This window comes from Acanthochromis polyacanthus, chromosome 7, assembly GCF_021347895.1.
Source record: "Acanthochromis polyacanthus isolate Apoly-LR-REF ecotype Palm Island chromosome 7, KAUST_Apoly_ChrSc, whole genome shotgun sequence".
In the NCBI taxonomy this organism is placed as follows: domain Eukaryota; kingdom Metazoa; phylum Chordata; class Actinopteri; family Pomacentridae; genus Acanthochromis; species Acanthochromis polyacanthus.
Window position 1 is genome coordinate 12,887,440 of NC_067119.1, and position 24,098 is coordinate 12,911,537.

The following is a 24,098-nucleotide window of genomic DNA, read 5'->3' on the forward strand; positions in this document are numbered from 1 at the left end:
TGCAGCTCAACAAGGACAACATCTTATTGCCTTGTTGTAAAATCATTTGTTGCAAAAAAAAAAAAAAAAAACACGCATCTCCACAGCAGCAGCGATTAATAGATCCACAGAGCCTAACCACACCCTCTCCAAACAAAGCGCGGCTCTCACTGAGACAGAAGCCATCAATCAGGTGCTGGCAGCTTGGTTACCAAAATGTCAGTCAGAGTCCGGCAGAAAATGGCTGGAATAAACCACCCAAACACCTCCCATAAAACTCCTAAGTGTGTGGAATAAAAGGCACAAAGATTCACCTTGTGTAAACTTTATTCCTCTTTCTGTTTGCAGGACTTGTGCAGATAAAGGGAGTGCTTTGTGCGCAGCTCAGATTCTTTGCTTCCGTCACTTTTACGCATCCTGGCCTCCAGACTTTGCGATTTATTAACCGGCTGTTTTTGCATTTTGTCCTTTTTCTTACAAAAATCATTATGCCTTTCATTTTTTAAGAGACTACAACAACACACTATAGACAATACATACGGTATTCAATAATATTTGACTTCTTTGATTAGTTAGGTATTTCAATATATTTAAATTATACACTGTTTTCAGTACAATAATGATTTTTTTTAAACCAGCTGGCACCAGGATGTGAGCTAATGTTCCCCTGTGTTTTTCATCTCCTCAAATCTGTTGGAGCTTCATCACCGTTTTTACTGTTAGTTGGGTGAGAAAGTTTTCATCGTACATCACTTGGACACAACATTAGTAATACTTGATATACTTGAGTGTAACATGAAAATTGTGCTCCTGGTTGCAGCATTATATTTTGGCAGCACATGCACAGTCTACAGCATATAGCAATTGTTGTTTTTTTTTTTGTTTTTTTTACTATTTCACCTGCTTTCTTTCTATATTTCGTCTGCTTTTGTCACAACCTGCAACTGAAACTGATATCAAGAGTCCGAAAAGTCGACTGATTAGATCACCCGCTCTGACCCAGCAAAAGGTTTGCGGCTGCGAGGGAACGGGGTGGGGAGGATTTCATTGAGTGTCTCTTGGTTTGGTGACGTATCCGACAAAGGCTTTAGAGGCTACACACATACACACACACACACACACACTCACTCACTCAGATACACAACCTGTAACCTCAGTAACAAGTGTTCTTAGTCCGTATACAGTAAACACTTTGTACCTGTTGTGAAAGAACAAACAAAACTATTGCACAGTAACTGTCTTTTTCTAATCAGAGCATGAGACAGTCGTGAAATTGAACAAACGAGCCCGTTTTTTTTTCTTTTTTTTGCCGCCTCCTCAATGTACGTAAGGCCGTAACAGTGCTTTTTAAGGAGGGAGTGGTGGGAGACACACACATGCCCCTCAACTCCTCAGTAAAGTCTCTTCTTCATCAGTGCTGAAAATAAAATGGAAAAATATAAGAAGCTGCTCTATGGTTAAAGTCTACATGGAACAGCAACAGGACAGAGTGGTTCAGTGTAACTAATGTTATCTTCAGTTTGTTATTTCCTCTAGGAGCTGAGAGGCAACTTCATGCTTTGTAGATCAGTGATGCAGGTATAATGTCCAAGTGGAGAAGACAGAAGGGAGGAAGGAGGAGGGGAGCGTCCGACAGCCGTGATGCCACCCTTCTACACCGGGTGTGGAGAAACTAGAGGTGGAGGGTTTCTATTGCAGTTTCAGCGAACTCGGGTGGAGTCTCTTCGGGTAATGAAGGCCCAGTGAAAGTTCAGGAGTCTCTGTGGCCGTGAGTCGACCAGCTGAGACCGAGAGCAGCATGTTTCAGTGTGGTTCAGGGTGAGTGTAGGAGTGAGACAACCGGGGGAGAGAGGAGAGGAGAGGAGGAGGTGGGGCTCTACATGTTGAAGCCATAAGCGGGCTGAGCGGGGTAACCAGCGGCGGGAGGAGGGTAGCCGTAGCCCGGGTATGCCGGCTGGGGAGCCACTGGAGCCGGAGAGGCTGGCAACATCAGCTGCTGGCCTGATCACACAAACACAAACACACACAAGGTTACACACTAATAGATACACTTTTCAGCTCTTCTACCAGTAACCAAACAGGGCTGCACTGTTTAGTTCATCACACTTCACAGAGACCATTTGTTGGACCCTTTGTTAACAGAAATGATGTTTTTGTGGACTCCTCGGCCAATAAAATCAATGCACATTTGTCAAAACAGTCTGACTTTGTTTTGCCTGTGACCAGCCGACCACGTTGTGGAGAGTGGCCACGTTATCAGAAGGACAAGGACGCCTTTCAGTGCTGGAAATCCAACAATATTTCCTTGTGAAATCAGTAAAGGGCTGCACCATGGCCATATAGTGAAATGCTTATGTACCAGCAGTAAAATTGAAGAAAGAAAAAGTGGGGGAAAAAAAAAAATCACATCTATAGGTCTTGAATGTAACATAAATCGGTCACATAAAACCAAGTCTTGAAACCCAGTTTAAACATGGTTGTTAAAGTGCTCAGTGAGCTATTGATTCTTCAGGGGGTGAGAAGAAAAACAGCTTTTGTCCTAAAAATCATGCAAAGAAAAAGATTTTAAAATAGCAACTCTCACTAAATGGGAAAAATCTATCAAGAAGGCGACACTACTGGAAAATATGGTCTGTGTTCATGGAATACAGTAAATATTACAATAGATAATAATGTTAAATACAAATTTTGTCACAATACTGCAAATGAAAATTATAAACCTTAAGATCTGGAAAAAGTAGGATATATACATTACAGACATCTGCTTCACCATCACCTTCATCCAGTTATTACACATTAGCATGTTAGCATAGTTCGCTAGCTTTTGCCAAATTTACTGTTTCATCTCACTTTCACTGGCCTCCTTCCACCTGAAGAGTGTATGAGCACAAGCGTGCACTGACATGAATGTGCACAGGTCATACTGGAATAATATGTGAATCATTTTGAGCCACCTTCTTTGTTTCAGAGAGCCAGGGCAGTGTATGAGCACCTGATTTCTTTTTTTTCCAGACAGCTAGCAGACTGTGGGGAGATGTGCAGTGAATTTATCAGAAAATGTACTGGATAACTGTTGCTGACTTGACAGAGGTTAAATTGATTTACTTCATTCAAAAACCACAATCGTCTCTCAGTCACAGCGTTGTTCTGCCTGTAAACCTACCAAACACCATCGCCTGAGGCTCCGTCACCTCCTCTTCAGTTTTCCTTTGGCTTTCTGCCTCCTCCAGTTTGTCCACCTGAGGGCAACAAAGAAGAGGACAGATCAGATGTGGCTCACTCCTGCAAAAAAATTGAGTTCAAACATTGCAAGTATCCTGCAGAAACCCTTTAATTAACTGCAAATGCAGATTTATTTTTTCCTTGTAATATTCATGCTAAACAGTGCCTAGTGTCTGAAAAAAAGGAATGTTTTATTTAAAAGGATTTTTGCTGGACACCTACAATTAAGGGTTCACAATGATATAGCAGTTAAATTTAACTTACAGATTCTTACTTGGTGTACTACAACTAATGTTTCACCTTCTAAAACTACACAAAAACTTTCGCTTCATTAAGAAAACAAATACTGACAAATGCGGAAGCTAAATCTAGTACTGTATCATATCACAGCACCACATCTGGTTATCATCCTGACTTCTGGAGGACACAGCTACACACAGTACGTCACAGTGCACCTACGGTTACCAACGAGAAGATGCCATGCAGGTTTGGTGAGGATTTCTAATACAGCCTCCAGTGCATATGTTAAGTCAACAATAAAAGGGTTATTTCACCCAAATCACATAAAATATAACGTAATATTTAAACCCTTAGTGGTATCTAATCATGCCAGAGGTGATTGCTGGAATTCTATGTTCACCCCAGACCAACAGAAGAGAATTAAATTTTATTCACGCTGCTCAAAGCATTAAAAAAAATAACATTAAGCAACTGAAAATCAATGTCTCTTTCCAGAATCACAGCTGTCACTCTTTGTTTTCTTTACATTCAGCAGCAAATAGCTTCCAACAAAAAATCTTGACAAGAAGATCTGTGAATTATGAAGAATTACTAGATAATAAGGATGTTTATACTCATAAAGAGGCTTCGTTTGAGCTTATAAATTGCCATTTTTGGGTGCTTTGAGCACCAGAAAGCAAAGCAGATTGGATACATCATTACATCATGGCTAGATACCAATGAGGAGGATTTTTTGAGTGATTTGAGTAAATTTTCCCTTTAAAGTAGAATTATAACAGGGTTCAAGGTTAAAGAAACATTACAATACATTAAGTAAAGGAGAAGCTATACAGTTCATGCCTATACACTGATGCTGCATTTCCAGCCAGTCATGTATCAGAAAATGACAGTCACAGCTTCCGCATGCATCCCATTCATGGTTATAAGCAGGCCCTCCTGGCAGATTCTCATCGAGTGTTTTTCATTCTGCTGGACTAAAATCAAGCTACATACATTTTAAAAGCTCACGAGTTAAGCCCATCCTTGCCAGGCAAACAGTATTTTGTGCAGGTAGTTGGTTGTAGCGCCAATTCTCCTGAACTGCTAAGTGCAAAGAAATAATAATCAGGCATTGTGCTTTAACTGTGAAGGCAGCCGGGCAGAAAAGGTTTCTGATGTAAGCGGAGATCAGGTTTAACTGTGGTTCACCTCAGCCAATTTTAGAAAAAAAAAAAGTTTGGACAGAAGATGGAAAATGACAACCAGCACCTGTAAACTGCTTTTCTGTGCAACTACAAAATACTCGATTTAGCGTATGAATAAAAACATTTTCTGTATTCATTTTCTAGAAAATTTACTTAAGGTAAGCTGAAATAAACTGAAGGAACCTCCACAAAGACAGATGAAAAGAGGACTCCATTACCCTTGAGGTTAGTGTTTATTGCTTTTGCACTAATCCAACAGTTAAAAACTAAAACTTGTTAACCTGCAGTTAGAAACATGGGGATGCATCCAACAAGTCTAGAGTGGCTCGTTCTCCTCATTCATCATCACTTCTGGGCTTTCAAGAGCTTCAGCCAGGTGGAAAGATCCTCGTGTTTCTTATATTATCTTAACAAGATGTTTAAAGTGCCACTTAACTCTAGATGCAGCCCCAAGAGAGAGGAGTTAGGAGGTGAGAGGTATCTGTTAGGTCAGAACAGGCTGATCCTGAAGAAAAACATGGTGCACAGGCTTCGGCTCCAGCAATCAACAGTGTTTGAAGGCTCTCCACTGGTAAATTAAACTACTTCTTTGAGCCTTTTCAATCAATGGTCGAAGAAAGCTGACAAGTTAGGGCTCTGCAGAAACACAATATGACCTACAAAAATAGTCTCAAATCTTGCTCTACTGTAAGCATATGCAGTGTTGAAGAGTAGCTAGTTGCATGTTACATATTTAAATTACGAAAATAAATGTGATTGCAATCAGTTACTGAGATTACTAATCCAAATGTTTGTGTTTTTAAAGGTTAGACAGAATAGTATAAAACATTTATTCTGTTGCTCTGCTTCTTTTCCATGTGCAGGATTGCCTTTTATTTGCAGTTCTGCACATTGTCAGTCAGAAAAACAGTGCAACACCATCAAGTGTGAGATGGCTTACAAGTTGCAGTCTCTATGTCTAGACAGGCTTCATTCATTGGCCCGTTTCCCTTCATATTTTAAACATTGATTTTGATTTGTTCTCTTAATCAATACAAAGTGCTCTAGGCAAGCCAGGTCTGTCGGTGGCCAAGGACGAAAACATCTTTTAGAGCTGGAAATTCAACAATATTTTCCTTGCAAAATCAGAGAAGGACTCTAACATGACTTGTTTTACTTTAAAATGTTTGATATCAAACCTGAGGAAACATGTACAGGTAGTTAATGTGACCACAACCAGTCATATGAAATAAAGTTTTAGAACCCAGTTTAAATAGGTTGTAAGACAAGTGACCAAATATAACAAATTAAGTTACTTTGATGAAGTATTTCAAAGCGGAAATCCGTAAACCTGCATTTCAAAAACAACTTTCCCAACACTGTGCATATGTCTCAAAAAACAGGACTTAAATAAACTGTCAACTTTCTCATCAGAACAGAGAAGAAATGCTTCTTTAGATTACAGTAAACTATGTGCTATTTCCTCATTTAACCTGATGCTTCTGATGTCTGCAGGAAACATAAATAAACAGCTGGACTTATCTGGCAACTTCATTTTTCTCATATTTTCATCCATGTGCTTCTGTTTGACTGCTAAAAGCCTGTTTTGAAGATGAAAATGACTCCACAGGAGAATTCAGAAACTGCACCTAGTAGATAACCTCAAAATGCATTAAAATGTGTTGTGTTGGTGCTGACGTGGAACAAAAGCCTGCACACTGCTACTACAGTTCTCCAGGACCAGAGCTAGTGAGGCCGTACTCAGTCTACAGTCCATGCTAGGTTCCTACATCAGAAACCTAAGAGATAAGTTACAACAAAAACAAACAGACAGAACACGGAAGGAGAAATAAAAAAAAGAGGGCCAGAGACCGTCACCTTCGCTGCAAACTCATCAACCTGGAAAAGAACCCAAAGAGATGACCTCAAGTGACCCCACAAGTCTACAGGTCAGCATTTTAGGAAATTATAAGCTTAGTGGCAAATACACTTAACTTTCATTACAACAGAAAGCATTTTATCTGCTTTCTCATTTCAGTTCATCTATATGACCTGTTACTCCAAAGCTGCAGAGATATTACAGACTAATTACCACCTACCACCTGTCAGGAAACTGAACAATCTAAGAAAAGTAAACCGAATTTAGTGCAGAGTAAAAAAGCAGAATTTTCCTAAGAAATACACAATAATTTAACTTCTTTTTATATCTGTGTCAGGTAAGCACAAACAAACTGTGCATTGTGTTTAAGTACTAACCTTTGTGAGGTACTCTCTCATGACCTGGATAAAGTACGGCATGGCAAAGTCCATGATGTTGTGTCTCCATGCGAGCTCCAGCACCACGTCGGGGTGCAGGAGGTCGTAGGAGGCGAACAGGCAGGCAGCGAAGCACTCCTTCCTGCCCTCCTCCAGGAACCACTGCAGCAGAGTCTCTGCCAGCTCAGCATCCTTTGACTCTGCAGCGTACAGCATGGCATCCTGGGAAAAACACAAACACGGTGTATTTAAATGACACGAGAAACATGAAAGTCCTTATGCAAGACTAGTGTGAGTAAAAAATATGCAAAGAGTAAACAAACAGTGCCACCTATGGGAACATGGAGGTTATTTTTGAAGGAATTTCTGTAAGAGCTTTTCCACTCTTTCAAATTTTGTTAAAGTTTTTTTTGTTGTTGTTACCTTGTACAGTTTGTCCTTCTTGCAGAGCTCCACGCTCTGTCTCCAGCGGTTGTTTCCTTTGTAGAGATAGGCAGCGATACGCCTGAACTCAATCAGTTCGTGTTTCTCTAACCTCTGAGCCAAGCCAATGGTGTCAAAGTTGTCATAAGCATCAATGGAGGCTCTCAGGCCCTGCGGGGGACACGCAGACAGAGATAAATTACATTTGAGATTCGGAGGAAGCCTGATGGAAACCCGATCCACTAACTGGACTTCAGCAGTGCCCCCTAGTGACCACAAAAGATGGACCTTTTCTAAATTGAACACTTCAAAAGTTGCAATTTACAACACTTCATAAAAAAGAATTCACTGTGACATAAATAAATCACAACCAAGAACAGAACCTCAAATATCAGTCGCATTAGTTTAACAAAATACATACGATTTGTTATGCCAGCAGAAGCAAACCACTTCTCTCGAAAAACTGAACGCAATAACAAGGGAACAAGCTAATGGCACTTCAAAGCTACAGCATAATTCACAATTTATTAGTTTGTTTGCTCTTAGTCGAATCAGTTCATCAGTTTGTAAACTTGGAGCGTTTTCCCAGAGGTTCAATTTCTTTTCACACACAGAAACATTAAGCAAACCAAGTTCACTTTGCTCACAGGTCTGACATGTCTGGGGCAGGATATCTCACCGTTTTCTTTACTGCGTGAAAAAACAACAACAACAACAACAACAACAACAACAACAACAACAACAACCACCTTCCAGCAGTAACAAACCACATTGAAAATTTGGATTTGGATAAGGCAGCTGTGCTAACTTTGCTGGTCGATTATTCATTTTAATTGCAGTATTTGTCTCCCTACACGCAAATGTTCCAGCAAAACAGTTTCACTCATCAATATTTTGAGTGAACACTGAATCCTTTGCTTAACCCCAGTAATAGACAACTGTGAATGGTTCGAAGAAATCTAAACAAGCCAGAATGTTTTCTTTCCCCATAAAGCAGAATGACAGTGTGGTGCAGCCGAACAATTAGGTTCTACAGAACAGTCTGGCAAAGTGAGACTAGGGGCAAGAACATAAACACAGGAAGAAAATCTGGTGTTCTGTACTAGTGCTTATTTTTGAGAGAGAGACTGTTAACTGGACCTCTGTTCATCCTCTGGCTAGGTGGTAGCCCTACTATTCCACAAAGCTGCAACAGTTTACATGCTCTGCTGCATCCCAGAATGCAAAGCACATCTTGCTACGAGAGCTGTTCAGCTCAACATAACGGATTGCATCTGGGTCAAACCGAGGTTGGATCATGTTCTTACCATAAATTAGCCATTCTAGAGTTTGTTTGGGGCTTTTCTAAAAGGTCTCAGACCGCTTGTTGTTTTGGATTACTGTGTTTATTCCTTCCCAACAGAATCACACTGAGCGGAAAATGTACCAGACTTCGACTGAAGAGCACAGGTGGGAAAGCCCCTTAAGAATCTTTTCCATTAAAAGTTTTACAATATTTACAGTAATCAACATCTGTAGCAGCATGACTGAGATACCTGGTAGTCTTCTTCCTCTGTCAGCAGGTTGTTGAGAGCTTCATTAACAGACTTGTTGTTGTGATTCTGGACAGATCTCAAATACGGCTTCACCAACTTCAGCTGATTCACCTGGTCGAGCAAAACAGTCCGAATCATGTCATATCAGCAAAGTCTGTAAAGAAACATGGATGCTATTTATAAATGCATCATAGAGGCTGGTTACCTTGCTAAAAAAGTTGACAGCTCGACTGTGATCCAACCGAGGAGACAAAATGGTCAGTAGGTCGTTGAGTAGAAGAGGTTTGTAGTCCAGGTAGAAGGAAAGAGATTTATAGTACAACTCCACATTGGCGACCTGTGGATAAAAAAAAAAGAATAAATGAAGAACTGTTAAGGTTTAAGATATTTGCAGAGAAGATATAAGAGAACAGACAAAAATATTTGTGCTTACCTTTGCAATAATATCTTTAAACAGCCCTTCCTTCCATGCGTCTGACGGATGAGTCATCATAGTGATAGCAGCATTGTCGTACTCCTCGTATTTATCGTAAAGGAAGACCAGCTCTGCCCACAAATGAGACTGCTCTGCTGCACGAAGGACCTGATGAAAGAGAAAACAGAAAAATGTCAGCAACCTTTTTTATGACTGTCAATGTTTAATTTCATTACATTCATTGATTTGATATATTGGGAGCAAAGGATAAATTAATGTTGTCAAAACATTGATATTACAAACATGACTTAAATATTTCTCAAAATCTTGAAGTGCTTTCAAGAGGCAGAAAAACATCAAAACTAATCATCAGCCAATGTGGCAAAGTAACAGCTGAAAAGATGTGAACGGCTGTTTTCATATATACAGGGGGTCCTCAGTTTGCGACGTCCTCGACCTACAGCGTTTCATCGTTGCGTCAGAACCGGTTACGTGGAACTAGTTGGTGAGTGAGGTGGACAAATATGGCGTCAAGTAGCGCAATAAGACAGCTTTGTTTACATTTGCCGCTTGTATGCCACCTTGGATTGTACTACATTCGCTAACTTTTTTCCTTCATTCTGGCTCCCAAGCATAAGTCACACTCTTCTGATGGCAGTGCTTTGAAGAAAAGGAAAACCATCTACATGGGAATTTAATTGGATAAACTCTCAAGCTGTAAAAACTGCAACATATTCTGTTATCTTCTTGTAAAATGACTCATCGATGCAAGAAAGTCAATGGTGTTCATGGCTTTTCCAAAGAGCTGATTGGTATCGTGATGCACGTAATGACTTTGTTTACATTTTCGGAGTTCCGACTTACAGCAAAGATCCGTGCAAACATAACTCCGATGTAAGTGGAGGACCACCTGTAATTCAGAACTTTACTTTCCTAAACAGGTCATCATTTGTATGTTTAAGTAGATTTAAAATAAGCAAAAGAAATGAAAATAAAAGGCCACAAACATTTGTCTGCAAGTCTTCAAGGATCAGCAAAAAATAAATAAAAAAATCAGCAAACACTCTTCTTTTCTCAACAGTTTTTTGAATCAAATAAGTACAAGAGGACAAAGTACCACTTAAATATGGTAAATGAATTATTAATCACTACAAGTCAAAAACAGGAAGTCAACACAGGACCAGCTAAAAAAAAAGACAGAAAACAGAAATCCAAGGAAATGTCATTACTTTCCTTCCAGGTTGTAGAGAAGCAGAAATCTTTTTTGTAATAAATCAAAAGAAGTTTGTGGCACCTGAGCTGCCTCCTTGTGTTTTGATTTATTACAAAAAAACTGTTTTGAGAAACACAAACCGATGTACAGAAACGCTCTACCTTTGGGATGTTGACTCTGGACCAGAAGAGCTCCAGGTGCTCCCTCATCTTCTGAGGTTTGAACTTCGAGTAGAGGATGGCGAGCTCTGTGAACATGCCCATGTGGGCTCGCTCCAGACCCAGTGCAGCCTCCAGCAGAGCGATAAGTTCCTCAAAGTACCCGCGGTCCTGATAGTAGCTGATCAGGTCCTCCAGCTCGTCGGCGTGGATCACTATGTGAAGGCCGCAGATCTGAGCCAGCCGAAACTCCTCACCGTCCACGCAGGCAAAACACACCTGATGATCAGAGGGAAGAGAGAACAAATGCCAAGAAGAAAGGAAAACGATGAGAGGTGCAGTAAAAGTCAGATTACACAGTGAGAGAAAGTCCTGCCTCACACGTTTTGTTCCGTTTCATGATGACTGGAATCATTTTAACGAGTCAACACAGCAACCTCACTATAGCAGCAATAAAACAGAAGTAAGACATTAAATGCTGTACATTAAAATATATAACAGAGACCTTCATTCACTTTCATTAAATTAATCTGTAATACACTTGCCATTAAATTACATCTGTTTTGCACAAAGAAAAGACAATTTGACTAACAAGGCATAAAGCATTATGAGTGAGAGTCTTTTTAAGATCATGAATCATTCTATTGAAGGATTTCTAATGAAGTCTGCAGCCATTTTTAATTTTATTATTGTGTTATTCGTTTCTGAAATGTTAAAACATAACACTGCAATTTTCCATCTATATTTCAATTAATTAGTATTTACTACTACAGACTGTCATGTTTACATGACAATCTGTTCATGCCATTGTTTTTCATGAAACAAATGATTAAAGTGACTTTAAAAACACTACATGTTGTCAGTACAGTATTATACCCATTAAATCTGCATTAAATGACTTTAAACAACAGACTTTGGCTGGCATGTGCTTATCCAAACAGTGTTTTATTCCTGAAGGACACAAAAAAAATTTTATAAATCAAATCAATCAAGTTTTTATTATAGCATGTATTAAACAACCCGAGTTGACCAAAGTACTGTACAAGGACAGTAAAATAGTATAAAATATTAAAACAAGGTGAAGTCAAAGACAAAATAAATATCAAATATTAAAAATGAATACCATTACCAGCTACAAAAAGCCATTGAAAACACGTACAACTTGAGATTTTTCTTCAAAACGTAAATGTATAAGTACTATTTATTGCAAGAGGAAGGCTATTCGAAAGCTTTGGAGCAGTGGCCGGTCCATGTTATAAACTTATAAATATAGCAGCTCAACACAACTTTCAAGTTAATCTTACTGTATCAATGATTGCGTTTCACCTTGATAGTAGAAGACAGAATGATAAAACCTTCTATTTTAAAAAAGAAAGGATCACACTGGGGTGTTTGTTACCTCCTTCCATGTGCGTGTGCTGTTGGCTTTCCTGGCGCTGTCCACAGCTGCCTGATACTCTCCCAGGTGGACTAACGTGGATGCAAGTCGAGCAAAGTTGGACACATTGTTGTACAGGAGTTTGGCTGCTTCGTACATTCCCTCCTCATAACACCTATCGCCCACCTGGAGGGGGAGAAATTATCAGATAAATATGCAGTTACTTAGACATTTCTGGTAAAGAACAAAATGCATGTTGTGTAACATTATACTCTAAACAGCCCATAATACACTTTTGGGGGGGTTTTCATTTGCTCTGCGTGTAAAAGGTCTGCTAACTTGCAAAGAGTATTTTGGACAGAGAGTTACAAGAGGTGTCACAATGATGTAAATTATGGGGAAAATAGCGTGTTTTTGAGTATTACACCAAATAAATATGTCCGGGACCCCAGAATAAAAACTAGAAATCTGTCAGTGTGCATAATTTGGGCTCTTAAACACTACAGCTAAATGTTTTCTTACCTGCTGTATGTGAGCATTATTGGGTCCGCTCACAAATTCCTCCAACTCAGCCAGACGGTTCGTTTTAGCCAAAGCAAAGATGAGCTCCGTCTCCACGTATGACTCTCTGGCTTTCTTTCGAGCCATTTGTAGGAACTTCACCAAGTCTTCCCAGTTATCTACAAAATACAAACAATACCTCTATTCATATTAACCCCACAGGCAAGACAATGACCTTTGAGCTGCTTGTGTGCAGCAGCGTTATGTTCCAGTGCAAAGGCTTACTGTTCTTGCTGGCTGCATTGACGACCTCCATGTACGCCGACGGGTCAACGGCTTTAATATACGAGTCGATGGCCTCCTTCACCAGGTCTCTGTGCAGCTGAGCTCTGGCTAACTGGCTCCACACTGCAGGCTCATTGCAGCGCTCAGCAAACTCATAGGCACGATCCAAGTTCCCTATGTGCTCTATCAAAACCTAGAGGAAAGGAGAGTATGGCATTATATGATCTGACATGCAGGTAGATCAAATGAGTAGTGCAATTTATAATTTTAATATACATTTCCAGCACCGTACAAGCAATAATTCACACTGATACATCAATACAGAGTAAATATTTATACTCAGCACTGACAAATGAATTTGTCTGTTTTAGATCAATACTTTTAATGGCCGTGTCTCTGGGATTAGACTAGAAATAACACCTGTTAAAAAGGTCTGTGGTGAGGAGGTTCCATATAAAGAGACACTTAGGAAATGCATTAAATGAAGCACTTGGCCAGTGCAGTTTAAGCAGAAATTTATCTATTTTACCTGTATGGCTGAGGTGTTGACATCAAACTTCTTGAAAATAGCAAACGCCTCTTCAAAGAGTTCATTGCTGATGGCAATGTTTGCAATGTCTGGAGCATCATAGTTGTCTAGCCTGTTGATGTACTCCATCACACGAGTGCGGTCTGCCTTGATGGCCGTCAAAATGAGCAGATTCTGGAGGTTTCTGTGAGAAAAAAAAAAACAGAACAGAGGGCTTATTAAAAAGGTGACAATCACTGTGGCTAAAGTATCATGATGCAGAAGAAGCTGTGAGCCTTCTGTACCGGTGTTCACTGAAGACTGAGTTATCGAGTACGATCTTCTCCAGCAGTTCGATCAGCTCATTGGGCAGATCTGCAGTCATGAAGGCCTTGACTGTGACCGACACCTCCTCTGGGTCCTGAGTCTCTGACAGTGCTGTCTGCACCACCTGGGAGATAAAATCAAGACAAAATAAAACTAAACATAGAAAAATACCACTCCTTCACAGTCTGCTTGACTCCAGGGATGGCACTGCAGGAAATCTAACCTGGTCGATAAGTTGTCTTCTAAAAGGGTTGTTTTCTTCTAATACATTCGCCCAAAGCTCTGGATCTTTCCGTCGTACCAGATATCGAGCTTCACTCTTGAATAACGAATTCTCATTGCACACCTGAGAGAGAAAAAGAAGCAATTACAATTTAATCTATACCAGAATTACGCAAGTTATCTCGTAAATGCTGTGCAGTGTGATTCACACACTTTGATGAGTTCCAGGTCACACTGTCCTCTCTCATAAGCAACACAGGCAAGATGAGGGTCTCTCTTCTCACAGTAGCGTCCGACCACGGCGCTGTCGTAGAACGGGTTTTCCTTCAGGAAGCGTTCAGGTGTGTTGTTGCTGTCAATGTAGATCTTGGCCAGGGCATTGTGGGTAGCCGGCTCCTCGCATCCTTCATGGATACGGGACTCCAGCCATGGCAACAGAAGTTTCAACCTGATGTTATTGGAAAAATATGCTGTAGTTAGACATCAATTAAATCAAATAACATTTATTATAAAGGAGCTTTTTTAGCTCACATGTCTCTCATTGCTCCGAAAGCATGAACTACATTTCTGGGATGACGCTATGCTGCAATTTTTCTGTAGTGTAATGCACAAACAAAAGACTAGATGGCAGTGTTTTGCATTCACCAGCATCATTCATTTATACTACTTCCTAATTACACATGTTCACATTTATATTTGTTGATAGAGAATATAGAAGCTTTATGAACCACACATGTTTTGAGATATGGAACTTTGAAAGTCAAAGAGAGAATGGAAACTGGAAACACCTTGTGCGCTAAAATAAAATATTATTTTAGCTTCTGAACTGTGTGAAGTGCTAAGCAAAAGATAAACCCAGGAGCTTGCTTATTCATTTATTTATGTAAATATTTCAGCCACTTCTGTTGGATTGTTGATTATTTACAGACATCAGAGAGCATCATAAATATTTAAATTTCTGTAAACAATGAACACAAACTTTTTTTGTGTTCATTGTCTCAAGCATCACTGAGAAAGAAAAGATTATTTTCTTAAATTTGTGTTTATTTTTTGACTATTGTGACCTAATGATTGCTGCTCTTTCTTTTGGTTGACCCATTCTGTGAAAAATGCAAAGTATGAGGTAGTTTCAGCAAAACACAAACATAGTAATAGTAGTAGAAGTAAGACCACAAGTTGAAAGGGATATTCTGTAATTACATAATGTTCGCAGAACAGATAGAAGTCACTTTGAGGCACAAGTAATAATCAGAAACCTACAGAAGCAGCTGTGTGAGAAGAGAGGAACTTGTAACCATTTATTATTGTGTTTTACCTGTTCCTCTTCTCTACCTCTTCCACCAGCTCATCCGTGGAAAACTGCCCTCTGACAACCATGATCAGGTTTTTGATGACATCCTCAGCACAGTCGACATCCAACAAACCGCCGATCACCACTGGTAAACGACTGGGGTTCACCTGAAAACAAGTACCGCAAATTCAGAAAAAATTAGAGAACATGCAGCTCAAATACAGAAACCAGGATTAAGTATGTATAAAGTCACAACAGCAGTCTTGATCTTACTTTCTGCACATAGATTTCAATGTATTTCTGCAGATTGTTGCGGTAGAGGTAGAGCACCAGGTCATGGACGAAGTCAAAGCGATCACACACAATGATGAGAGGAAGCTGGTCCGTTAGCTTAGCCTCCTATAAACACAAGGAACATGAAATTGTTATTTAACTGCAGGAAATAGGCAACACAGACAACAGAAAAATTGTTGCTGAATGATAAAAGACAATCAAGACAAACATTAGAAGATGTTCATACCTTGAGGAAGTTTTTAACCCTTTCTGGGTCGTAACAGTTGCTCTCTCGACAGATTCTCTCCACTTCTTTGATCTGGCCGGTCTTACAGGCAGCCTGGATGTACTTAAAGTGAACGTCAGGCTCCTGGCTGAAGTTCACAATCGACCCGAGGAAGTAAAACAAACCTTCAATGGAGATGACAAGATGCGGGAAGAAAGGGCACAACTGTTAGCTCCGTCTGTTATGACTTGAAACCGCCAAAAACTGTGGAAAAACACACTTCTAACATTTAACACTTTCACTTTAACTGAACATAGCCAAAGTGGCACCACCACCAAACCTACCCTCATAGCTCTTGAAGGATTCAAAAAGCTCCACTAACGCCTGAGTTCCCAGCTGCTCGTGATATTTGGATGCTACCTGGACGCACAGCTGCAGGTTCTGCCTGATATTAGCAGACAACATAGCCCTTAAACACTCCAAGGAGTCTTCGACTGACAAGGAGCCAAAAAAGTTCACCAGCCACTGGAATGAGAAAAAAGAAGACGGGGAGAAAGTGAGACAGGCAGGGTGAGCAGAAACATGGGGAAAAAAAGCATCGGGTTCGAGAGACATATTTACACATCATCAAAAAAAAAAAAAAGAGTAAAAACGTGGCTGCTCCCAAGAGAGCGGTATTCACAAGCATGACCGCACTTCCACAGGCGTACCTCAGGGTTGAGCAGATGTGTGTGCACCACGGCTCGTTTGATGTCGTACAGGTCGGTGTAGTGTTCAAGAGCTCTCTGTAGCAGTCCTGCCTTCTCGCACAGCTGAGCGACATGGGCACGGTCATAGTGTGTGAACATCTGATTCCCCAGGATGGCATCTGCTACCTAAAAAAGGTCACGCACACGAGAACATACAAATCAGGTTTAATACTACGGCAAAGCGGCCTTTTGCAATTAAGAGAGTGAAACGACTTTGAGTGTTCACCTGAGGGGCGTGTATGAGGTTCATCTCTAGCAGACGTGTCTGTAAGTGTCCTTCTGCTGGGCGGTTGTTCTTTAAAGCATCCAGTAGGAAGGAGGTGCACTGCTGGATCAGGCTGCCCTCCATGAACACATCAACAATCTACCAAAGGGTGAGAGAGAAAAGAAAAATGGAAAGAAAGAGCAAAGTCAGGAAAATGTGTAGTTTTTGACTTCCTACCAAGAGTCACACACTATTAAACACCCCAGGCCCGGTAGCCAGATGTTTCTGCTTTTTATCTTTTATGAACATCTGCGGAGGCCATAACTTAAAAAGGGAGATCTCAATTTAGAGAAGCAGCATCAAGTCATCTACTTTTCTGTTTTGAGATGCAGCAGAGTGATGATGCGGTTTTAAAAAGGAGGACAGGGTCACTGACTCAGTGGATTCCTGGCATTGCTGGCACATCTGGAATAACACAGACGGAGGCTCCCACACAGGGTACGTTGTGCGTTTGTGTGCATATCTCGGGCTACACACGCATTTTAAAAGAGGACTTGTCGGATTGAGGCTGCGCGTTTATTGTGCGCGGGGTTGTTGTGCTGGTGTGGGTTTTACCTGGTTTATGTTGGCCAGAGGCTCCTCATCCTGAACCAGCATCTGGGCGAACTGCAGACCCTGGTCTGGATTGACACGCATCACATTCCTCAGCAGAAACACCCAGTCTGGCGTATAGCCCACCTGCAAAAATGCAGTTGAATAAAAATGCAATTCTCAAAGAGATTCCAATTTTAAAAACAGCAGAAAATGGAACCAGATGGACAAATGGCAATAATGCTAATGCATACTATATAATTGTTTGTCTGTTTTCAAAGCACAGTTAAATATGTGGATGAAAAAGGGATGTCTGAGCTCCCTGATTACCTTTTTAGCATACAACACAATTTTCTGGAACTGGCCGGTCTCAGCAAAGCACTGAATGACTTTGTTGGGGACGTTAGCTCTGAGATACACACTAAGAGCGAGTGTGGGGTCCGAGGCCTTCACCAGGTCTCCCAGCTCCTCTGAGCACTCCAGCTACAACACATGGACAGTCAGAGATACCAGTTAGGAGTTAATGATCATTATATAGGTGATAATATAGGTTAAAGACAAGCAACCCACATACATTTCACCATTATCACTTCAAAAAAGGCTTTCTAGGATTCTTCTGTGCATCTATGAATCAGGCAGAAGATTAACAAAGCTGTCTTGACGGTCTAATCCTTCAATCCTACCTTGTCCTCTTTCAGCCATTTCTCCAGCAGCTGCTTGCGTCCCTGCTGCAGGACGGGTCTGCACAACTCCAGAGACTCGAACTTGTTGAGCTGGCCCTGGTCCAAAAGAATACCAAAGTACTGCAAGAGCGGAGAGGCCTGACCCGGCTGGGCTGGGACACTCTGGAACTTACGGATGGTTTCTGCCGTCCGCAGGATGCCCTGAGGGGAGGAAAGACGGCAAAGAATGAAGCAATTGTTGGTAAAGGAAAAAACAAGGCAGCTGGAAAAAATGAAACATTAATTCTAATAAACTTTAGAAGTAGAATTTCTTATTTATTACAGTGCATGCACATGATAAACCTTGGCTATAAAAATGTTTATAGTGTCCTTTTTGTGTCTATTTTTCTACAACAATGAAGCACAGTGGATAAAATGCTCATACTGGCACCAAGGACCAGTTGATCATGAAGAAGGCAGCCAGCATGGTGACCGAAACAACAACACCGGACATCCTCACCCGATGCAGAGGACACGCAGAGGATACAGACAAGGAATGAGTCTAAACAGCAGAGGCTGATGGGGAAGACTAGATATCAGCCCTGCTTTCCTTCTACTACCATGGACAATGACCACGGTACAATAAGATGAACATTCCTGGGGAGGAATAGAGGAAACTTTCATGAGCGTACTATTGTGTTTGAAACAAAAGCTACAGGAAAGTACTCCAAATCCCATCGGTGGCATTAATGATATCAGAACGTTCAGGCAAATATAAATCAGAAAATACCAAGAAAAGAGGCAGATGTCACTTTCACGAACAATAAATGGTGCCACCCTGATCACATTGTTTATTACATCCCAACCTCTACTAATCCAATCATCCACTCTTTTACAGTGAAACTCCAGAATCTGCACCTCAACAATTTCCTGTATTTCTTGCCCTGTATTATACTTCTTGTAACTTCCACAATCTTGAAAAACTGTTATACAACAATTTTCCTGCAGGGACTAATACGTTTTTCTGATTCTTATTTCCTAGAATTGTTGTGGGCTTCTTGCCAACACACCTGGCACGCATTAAAATGTGCAAACACTTGTAGAGGCAGGCGTACCTTGGGTGCTGATGCAGCAACCTTTGCGGCCTCTGAGTAACTTCCCTGGGCAAACAGAGTGTTGAACTTCCTGGCAAAAAGCTCCTCGGCCCCTGCAAGGTTCGACCTCACAGCCATCCTCAAGGCCAGGTCGGGGTTCTGCAGGACGTTGGTGGCGTAGTTGACAATGTTTTCCTCTTCGACACACACAGACAACACCTGTAAAAAAATGTGATAATAATACAAATACCTGTAAAGAGCCATGACAGAAAACGTGTAATTAATGTTGAGTATGTTTAACACCATTATCATCCGTTTTCATGACTATTTGTTCTGTGAGGTTAGAATAGCATTTAAAAATTCCTCTTTAACATTAAAAGCAACCTTTTATTGAACCTCTAAACACTTAACATCTATTCACTGCTTGTGTCTCACCTGACCCTTCTTGTTGACACCAATGATTCCCGAGGTGGCTTCATGAGGAGCAGTTACAAAGATGGTCTCCGCACTGATTCGGTTCATGTAGATACAAACTCCAGACTCCAGATCGTACAGGTGAATGTAGCCGTACTTTGTGATTAAATATATTACACCATGTTTGTTACCGATCTGAGGAGAAGGAATCCCAGAGAGAGAGAATGTAAGCATTCAGCCGACATCCCATAATCTACCAAAAACTACAGAGTAGCAGGGGTTTCTACTTACCTGCATAGCTACAGGAAAGTCTGTCTGGGCCTCTGGTGGGAAGAACACATCTACTGCTTTCTTAGCAAATGGCTGGTTTCCTGCTGCTGGCTGACCAACTTCAATGATGTGTAACTGGAAGAAGAAAGCCCACATGAACAAGCTACCACAGTTAAACAAATGCAACCATGAAGAACAGCAGAGGGGAGTCCATATATATTTAACCCTCTGAATCCCAAAACCTGGCAGTGGGTTTGAAAGGCATGCCATCTTCCGAAAAAAAAAAGAAGAAAATAATCGGTGACTTTTAAACTTTCTGAGGATCCTTGAATTAATCATCTCTGACATGCTGTTTTGTCGGGACAACGAACCGAATCTTAGCTTAAAATCTTAATTCATCAAATTATTGTACACGTCTCATTTAAAAAATACCCCCCAAGATAAACCAATTAGTTTCACCAGATTCTACAAAAAACAACAAATTCTGCCCTCCTCAGCACAACCGTGAAGCCATTAGTGACTCAGCAGTAACCAACAGTTCTTGGACAAAAAAAAATCGGGAAATTTTCAGCTGAACTGCACAGAGCAGAGAGGGACAATGCTCTTATATGAAAACAACTTGAAAATGTAAAACATCTACAGTATGTAGAGCCACTATTTTGGATCGGTAACGCAACACCTAAAGTCCCTCAAAAAATGTTGTACATGTTGATTTTCAGATTTTTGTAAAACAAGTAATCAAAGAAATTCAACTTTAATTTAGTCCTTTTTATGATTATTGGCAATAAAACTGTCATACTGCACAAGAGACATTTTTGCATTGTCTCTATTTCTAGCCATGGTTCTACCGTTTCCATAGAGGTTGAGGATTATTTTAATGCAGTGAAACATAAGCCTAGAGAGAGAAAAAATATGCTTCAGGAGGGTAAATTCAAATAATGTCAACATTTTTGAGCTAGAGTATTTTGTTCCCCAAAAGGCATAAATCAGTGATAGTCACTTTAGCGATACCCTCTGACCATGATTAAATTCACACCCTGAAATGATTTGTTTGTGTATATGGTGAATGTTCATTGAAACCCCTTGGGTATTACTTAGTTCATTTGAAAAAATACATAATTTAAAAGCAATATCAGTTATAGGCCTTTTAATGTTTATTCATTGTATTTGATAAATGTTTTTGTTTTTTTGTACAGTGGAAAGAGTGGCACTCAGAGAAAGCAAGTTGAGTATCTCTGGCATGAAGCATCAAGAGAGTTCCTGCTAAGATCTTTAACTGAAACTTTACTTTTTTGGGTAATTCAAAGCTTTTCGTTTAGCTGCTAATTCCACTGTAACAGCATCATGGGCACATTACACTGATAGCCCTCACCTTTCCCCCAGCTTGCGAGCGCACTGCAAAGCAGAAGAGGGTGGAGGGTTTGGCATTTCCCTCCACTTTGAACTCCCCGAAGGCAGCGGCGTGGCCCTCGATGGGCTGGGACACTTTCCTGTCGACAGAATACAGCTGCATCGCCCCAACCACACGGTTTTGCTGCAGGAAAAAGAGAAAAGAGCGAAAAAAAATCACTGACGCATTAAAGATCAACAAAGTTTAAAGATTCTATGCATTCCATAGGTTCAACATCAGAGCAAATATCCATTAGAGCTTTACTTAACAGGTAAATTTCACATACAATGCAACAGTATATGTGGAATGTTATATTAGGTGATTTGCTACAGATGTTGGAGTGTATTTCATTAGACGTGGTTAAAGGAATAGTTCTACATTTCAGGAAATATGCTTATTCATTTTCTGGAACAAGGAGACTGATACTTGAGCCAGAAGTCTTTGCAAGTTTCTGGCAAATTTATACTGACAAGAAAATAAAAAAGCTTCTTTAAAACCATACATTTTCGTGGTACAAAGTAAAAAAAAAAGAAAAAGAGCACAAGAGGTGCTGGTAGGTGTGTTTTGTTACCCGTGGATAGTGGACAGAAAGTGAAGTAACATGTTGCTGAAAATGTACAACTACTTATGTGGTTGGAGGTAACAAATTTTCTAGAGACTTGGTTATTGGAACTTGGTGTTGCTGTACACAGACTTGGAGCAAACAATGTGGCATTTTTTTCAGACTACATTCATACCAAGGCAGCTAAATCTGAGAGTGCTGTTTATGTGTGAAGGCAACATTCTTCCACACTTTATTGTGAAGTTATGCACCCACAATGAAACTCCACAACTACTCAATAGCTGAATCTCCTCTTCGTCCACCTCTTTAAGTCCATAAAATCATTCCCGATACACCAGAAAGTGTGCTTTAAAAGGTTTTTAAAGCTCTATACGTGGGTGTGAAAATTCAAGTTTAGTTTGGAGAGAGGGCAAGACGGACAAACACAGGTGTGACCTCAGATAAGGTTGTCTTAATGCATCTGATAAAGGTGTGGACCAGGAATCAGAGGGAGAGAAATCACACTAACTGTATGAAGCAGAATAAACATGTGTTTTCATACCTGTGCAGAAATCCCTATCAGCAGTAACCACTTCTGTTGCTCGTCAGTTCTGTAGTTAATGATCTGACATCCTGCCAGACTGGCGTGCCGATCGAATACTTTAATTGGTTGGGAATCCCCCTCCATGCTCCAGTGATAGACGGCCGTGTCCGTCACCAAGGCAACAGTGTTCACAGATATCCACTTCCAGAACATGACCTCCTCCGTCATGGTGTGAGCCTTCATCTTGCTCTTCATCTCGATGTTGAAGATCTGCAGCGTCTTGGCAGCTGAGAGGAGGAGGTAAACAAACAGAAGGGGAGAAGTGAGATACGAAGTCGATAAATCAGTCCAGAGGCTTCCTCAACAATTAGAGAGATGATGTAAATAGCTGTTCTGAATAATATATAAACTCCCAAATGGAAATATTCTGAAACTAAGCAGAGCTATTTTTAATTGGGCCAATTTATTCATAAATTCTGACTACTGAAAACCGTTAGCAGTATGTTCAGTTGATTATTTAGAGCAAAAAGAATCTAGTTTCTGTCGTGAAGTGATGAGATTTTTTTCTTAATGCCACTATACAATCTTATTTAATTTTTTGCTAATTTTACTCTCTTTCAACTTTTATTTATTCATTTTTGTATTCATTTTATTCATTCACTATTACTACTAGTCTTACTATTTTTAGTGTTGTGTTTATGATTTCACCATCTATTTTCCTTAATTCTATTTGTTCTTTTCCAGTACTTGGATATGCCATTTTTGATTCTTTTATTATTTTTATCTGGTGTTCCTACAGTATATTGGTTTATTTTGATTTTTTTTTTTTACCATGTTTAACTCTGTTTCTCCTCATCCTAAGTATCCCCTGTTTCCTTTTTGCCCTGTCTGTAAAGCACTTTATAGCCTCTTTTTTTAGAATGTGCTATAAAATTAAGTTATTATTATTATTAATGTTCAGTTCTATAAAAACTAGGGCTGTAGACTCCTGGTTGCTGATTGGCATGCTCTCATTCACCAAAATTAAAATTGGTCAGGCAATCACTGTGTTAACTTTCATACAGAGAAAAGCGCAACATTATTAGCTTTCAAGTACTTGTCCATTACTCTTGGTGGTGGGAGGAACAAGCCACGCCTGTGTTTTCACAATTTTAAACTCATCCAATCAATTAGAGACTACTGGATCTAATTTATTTAATGTTTACTCCCAGTCTGCTGCAAACTAAATGACACCATGTCAAAGAAGTCATCAGCATGGCTGAATTACATCTAAAACGTCTAGTGTAAACTTCAGAAACAGCATTTTGCATTATCACATGTCAATAACCAACATTTCAGATCATCTTTAAACAGCAAGCTAACTTGACTGCATTCTATTCCTCAGTAGTTGTGGTGGGATCAGAAGTTCATATATTTGCATTTTTAGTAGTCATACGAGTTTGGACAGGTCAGCTTTCAGTCTCTTATCATTTCAGTATAAAATAACCTGGTTGAAATTATTGAATATGCTGCAAGTACCAGCCTTTTGTGTTCTTTTTTTAATTATTTAGGTTAATAAGGCTAGCAGGCCAGTTTAGCTCATCTTGACAGAACCTGTAGATTCTCTTTCCTCCACAACTGATGAAATGATTGACGAGTATGCACGATTTCAGTCGACCAACTCTTTCTGTGGTTGACTGCTGCCCTAGTGAACTCGACAAACAAAATTCCATTCTCCACAATAATAGGGAACCAGTGGACATTTTTCCGACACAGATATCTCAACACCTTGGCAAATAAAACTCTCTCTGAATAGCTTAACGTGTTTTATAGGCCAAGAAGCCCCTCTCTGAGCACGGTAACCTGACCTGTGGCTGCAGATAGTTTTTGACAAGGTCATAATGATTAACAGACTTACTTGGAGAGACTAGAAGTGTGGCTGAATCTTAATAGTGTTTCTGTGCTCTGGAATATTACTACATGTGACCAGTAACAACCTCTATTTACCAGTAAAGTTGCAGAAAAACAGGTGACGTAATGGATG

At 40.2% G+C, this 24,098-nt stretch overlaps 1 protein-coding gene across 3 annotated transcripts in view; it reads right to left on the reverse strand.

The window, feature by feature from the left end:
* Window positions 1-288: 288 nt before the first annotated feature.
* cltcl1 (clathrin, heavy chain-like 1) overlaps window positions 289-24,098 on the reverse strand; it is a 32,791-nt gene continuing 8,981 nt past the window's right edge. The window contains exons 3-32 of one of the 3 annotated variants that reach the window (XM_051950499.1): window positions 22,094-22,362; window positions 20,973-21,134; window positions 19,622-19,735; window positions 19,352-19,525; window positions 18,938-19,135; window positions 17,844-18,044; window positions 17,491-17,643; window positions 17,185-17,307; window positions 16,591-16,728; window positions 16,326-16,490; window positions 15,960-16,140; window positions 15,637-15,800; window positions 15,390-15,515; window positions 15,141-15,283; window positions 14,039-14,273; window positions 13,827-13,949; window positions 13,582-13,727; window positions 13,298-13,481; window positions 12,769-12,961; window positions 12,505-12,662; window positions 12,004-12,168; window positions 10,608-10,883; window positions 9,252-9,401; window positions 9,024-9,155; window positions 8,819-8,929; window positions 7,284-7,454; window positions 6,861-7,082; window positions 6,483-6,503; window positions 3,143-3,218; window positions 289-1,980 (exon numbers count right to left, since the gene is read on the reverse strand). In XM_051950499.1, the coding sequence (XP_051806459.1) occupies window positions 1,856-1,980; window positions 3,143-3,218; window positions 6,483-6,503; window positions 6,861-7,082; window positions 7,284-7,454; window positions 8,819-8,929; window positions 9,024-9,155; window positions 9,252-9,401; window positions 10,608-10,883; window positions 12,004-12,168; window positions 12,505-12,662; window positions 12,769-12,961; window positions 13,298-13,481; window positions 13,582-13,727; window positions 13,827-13,949; window positions 14,039-14,273; window positions 15,141-15,283; window positions 15,390-15,515; window positions 15,637-15,800; window positions 15,960-16,140; window positions 16,326-16,490; window positions 16,591-16,728; window positions 17,185-17,307; window positions 17,491-17,643; window positions 17,844-18,044; window positions 18,938-19,135; window positions 19,352-19,525; window positions 19,622-19,735; window positions 20,973-21,134; window positions 22,094-22,362 (4,799 nt within the window). In that variant the 3' untranslated portion in view covers window positions 289-1,855. Of the gene's footprint in view, window positions 1,981-3,142; window positions 3,219-6,476; window positions 6,504-6,860; window positions 7,083-7,283; window positions 7,455-8,818; window positions 8,930-9,023; window positions 9,156-9,251; window positions 9,402-10,607; window positions 10,884-12,003; window positions 12,169-12,504; window positions 12,663-12,768; window positions 12,962-13,297; window positions 13,482-13,581; window positions 13,728-13,826; window positions 13,950-14,038; window positions 14,274-15,140; window positions 15,284-15,389; window positions 15,516-15,636; window positions 15,801-15,959; window positions 16,141-16,325; window positions 16,491-16,590; window positions 16,729-17,184; window positions 17,308-17,490; window positions 17,644-17,843; window positions 18,045-18,937; window positions 19,136-19,351; window positions 19,526-19,621; window positions 19,736-20,972; window positions 21,135-22,093; window positions 22,363-24,098 lie in introns of all 3 variants that reach the window. The other 2 variants (XM_022207796.2, XM_022207799.2) reach the window with 2 other exon arrangements.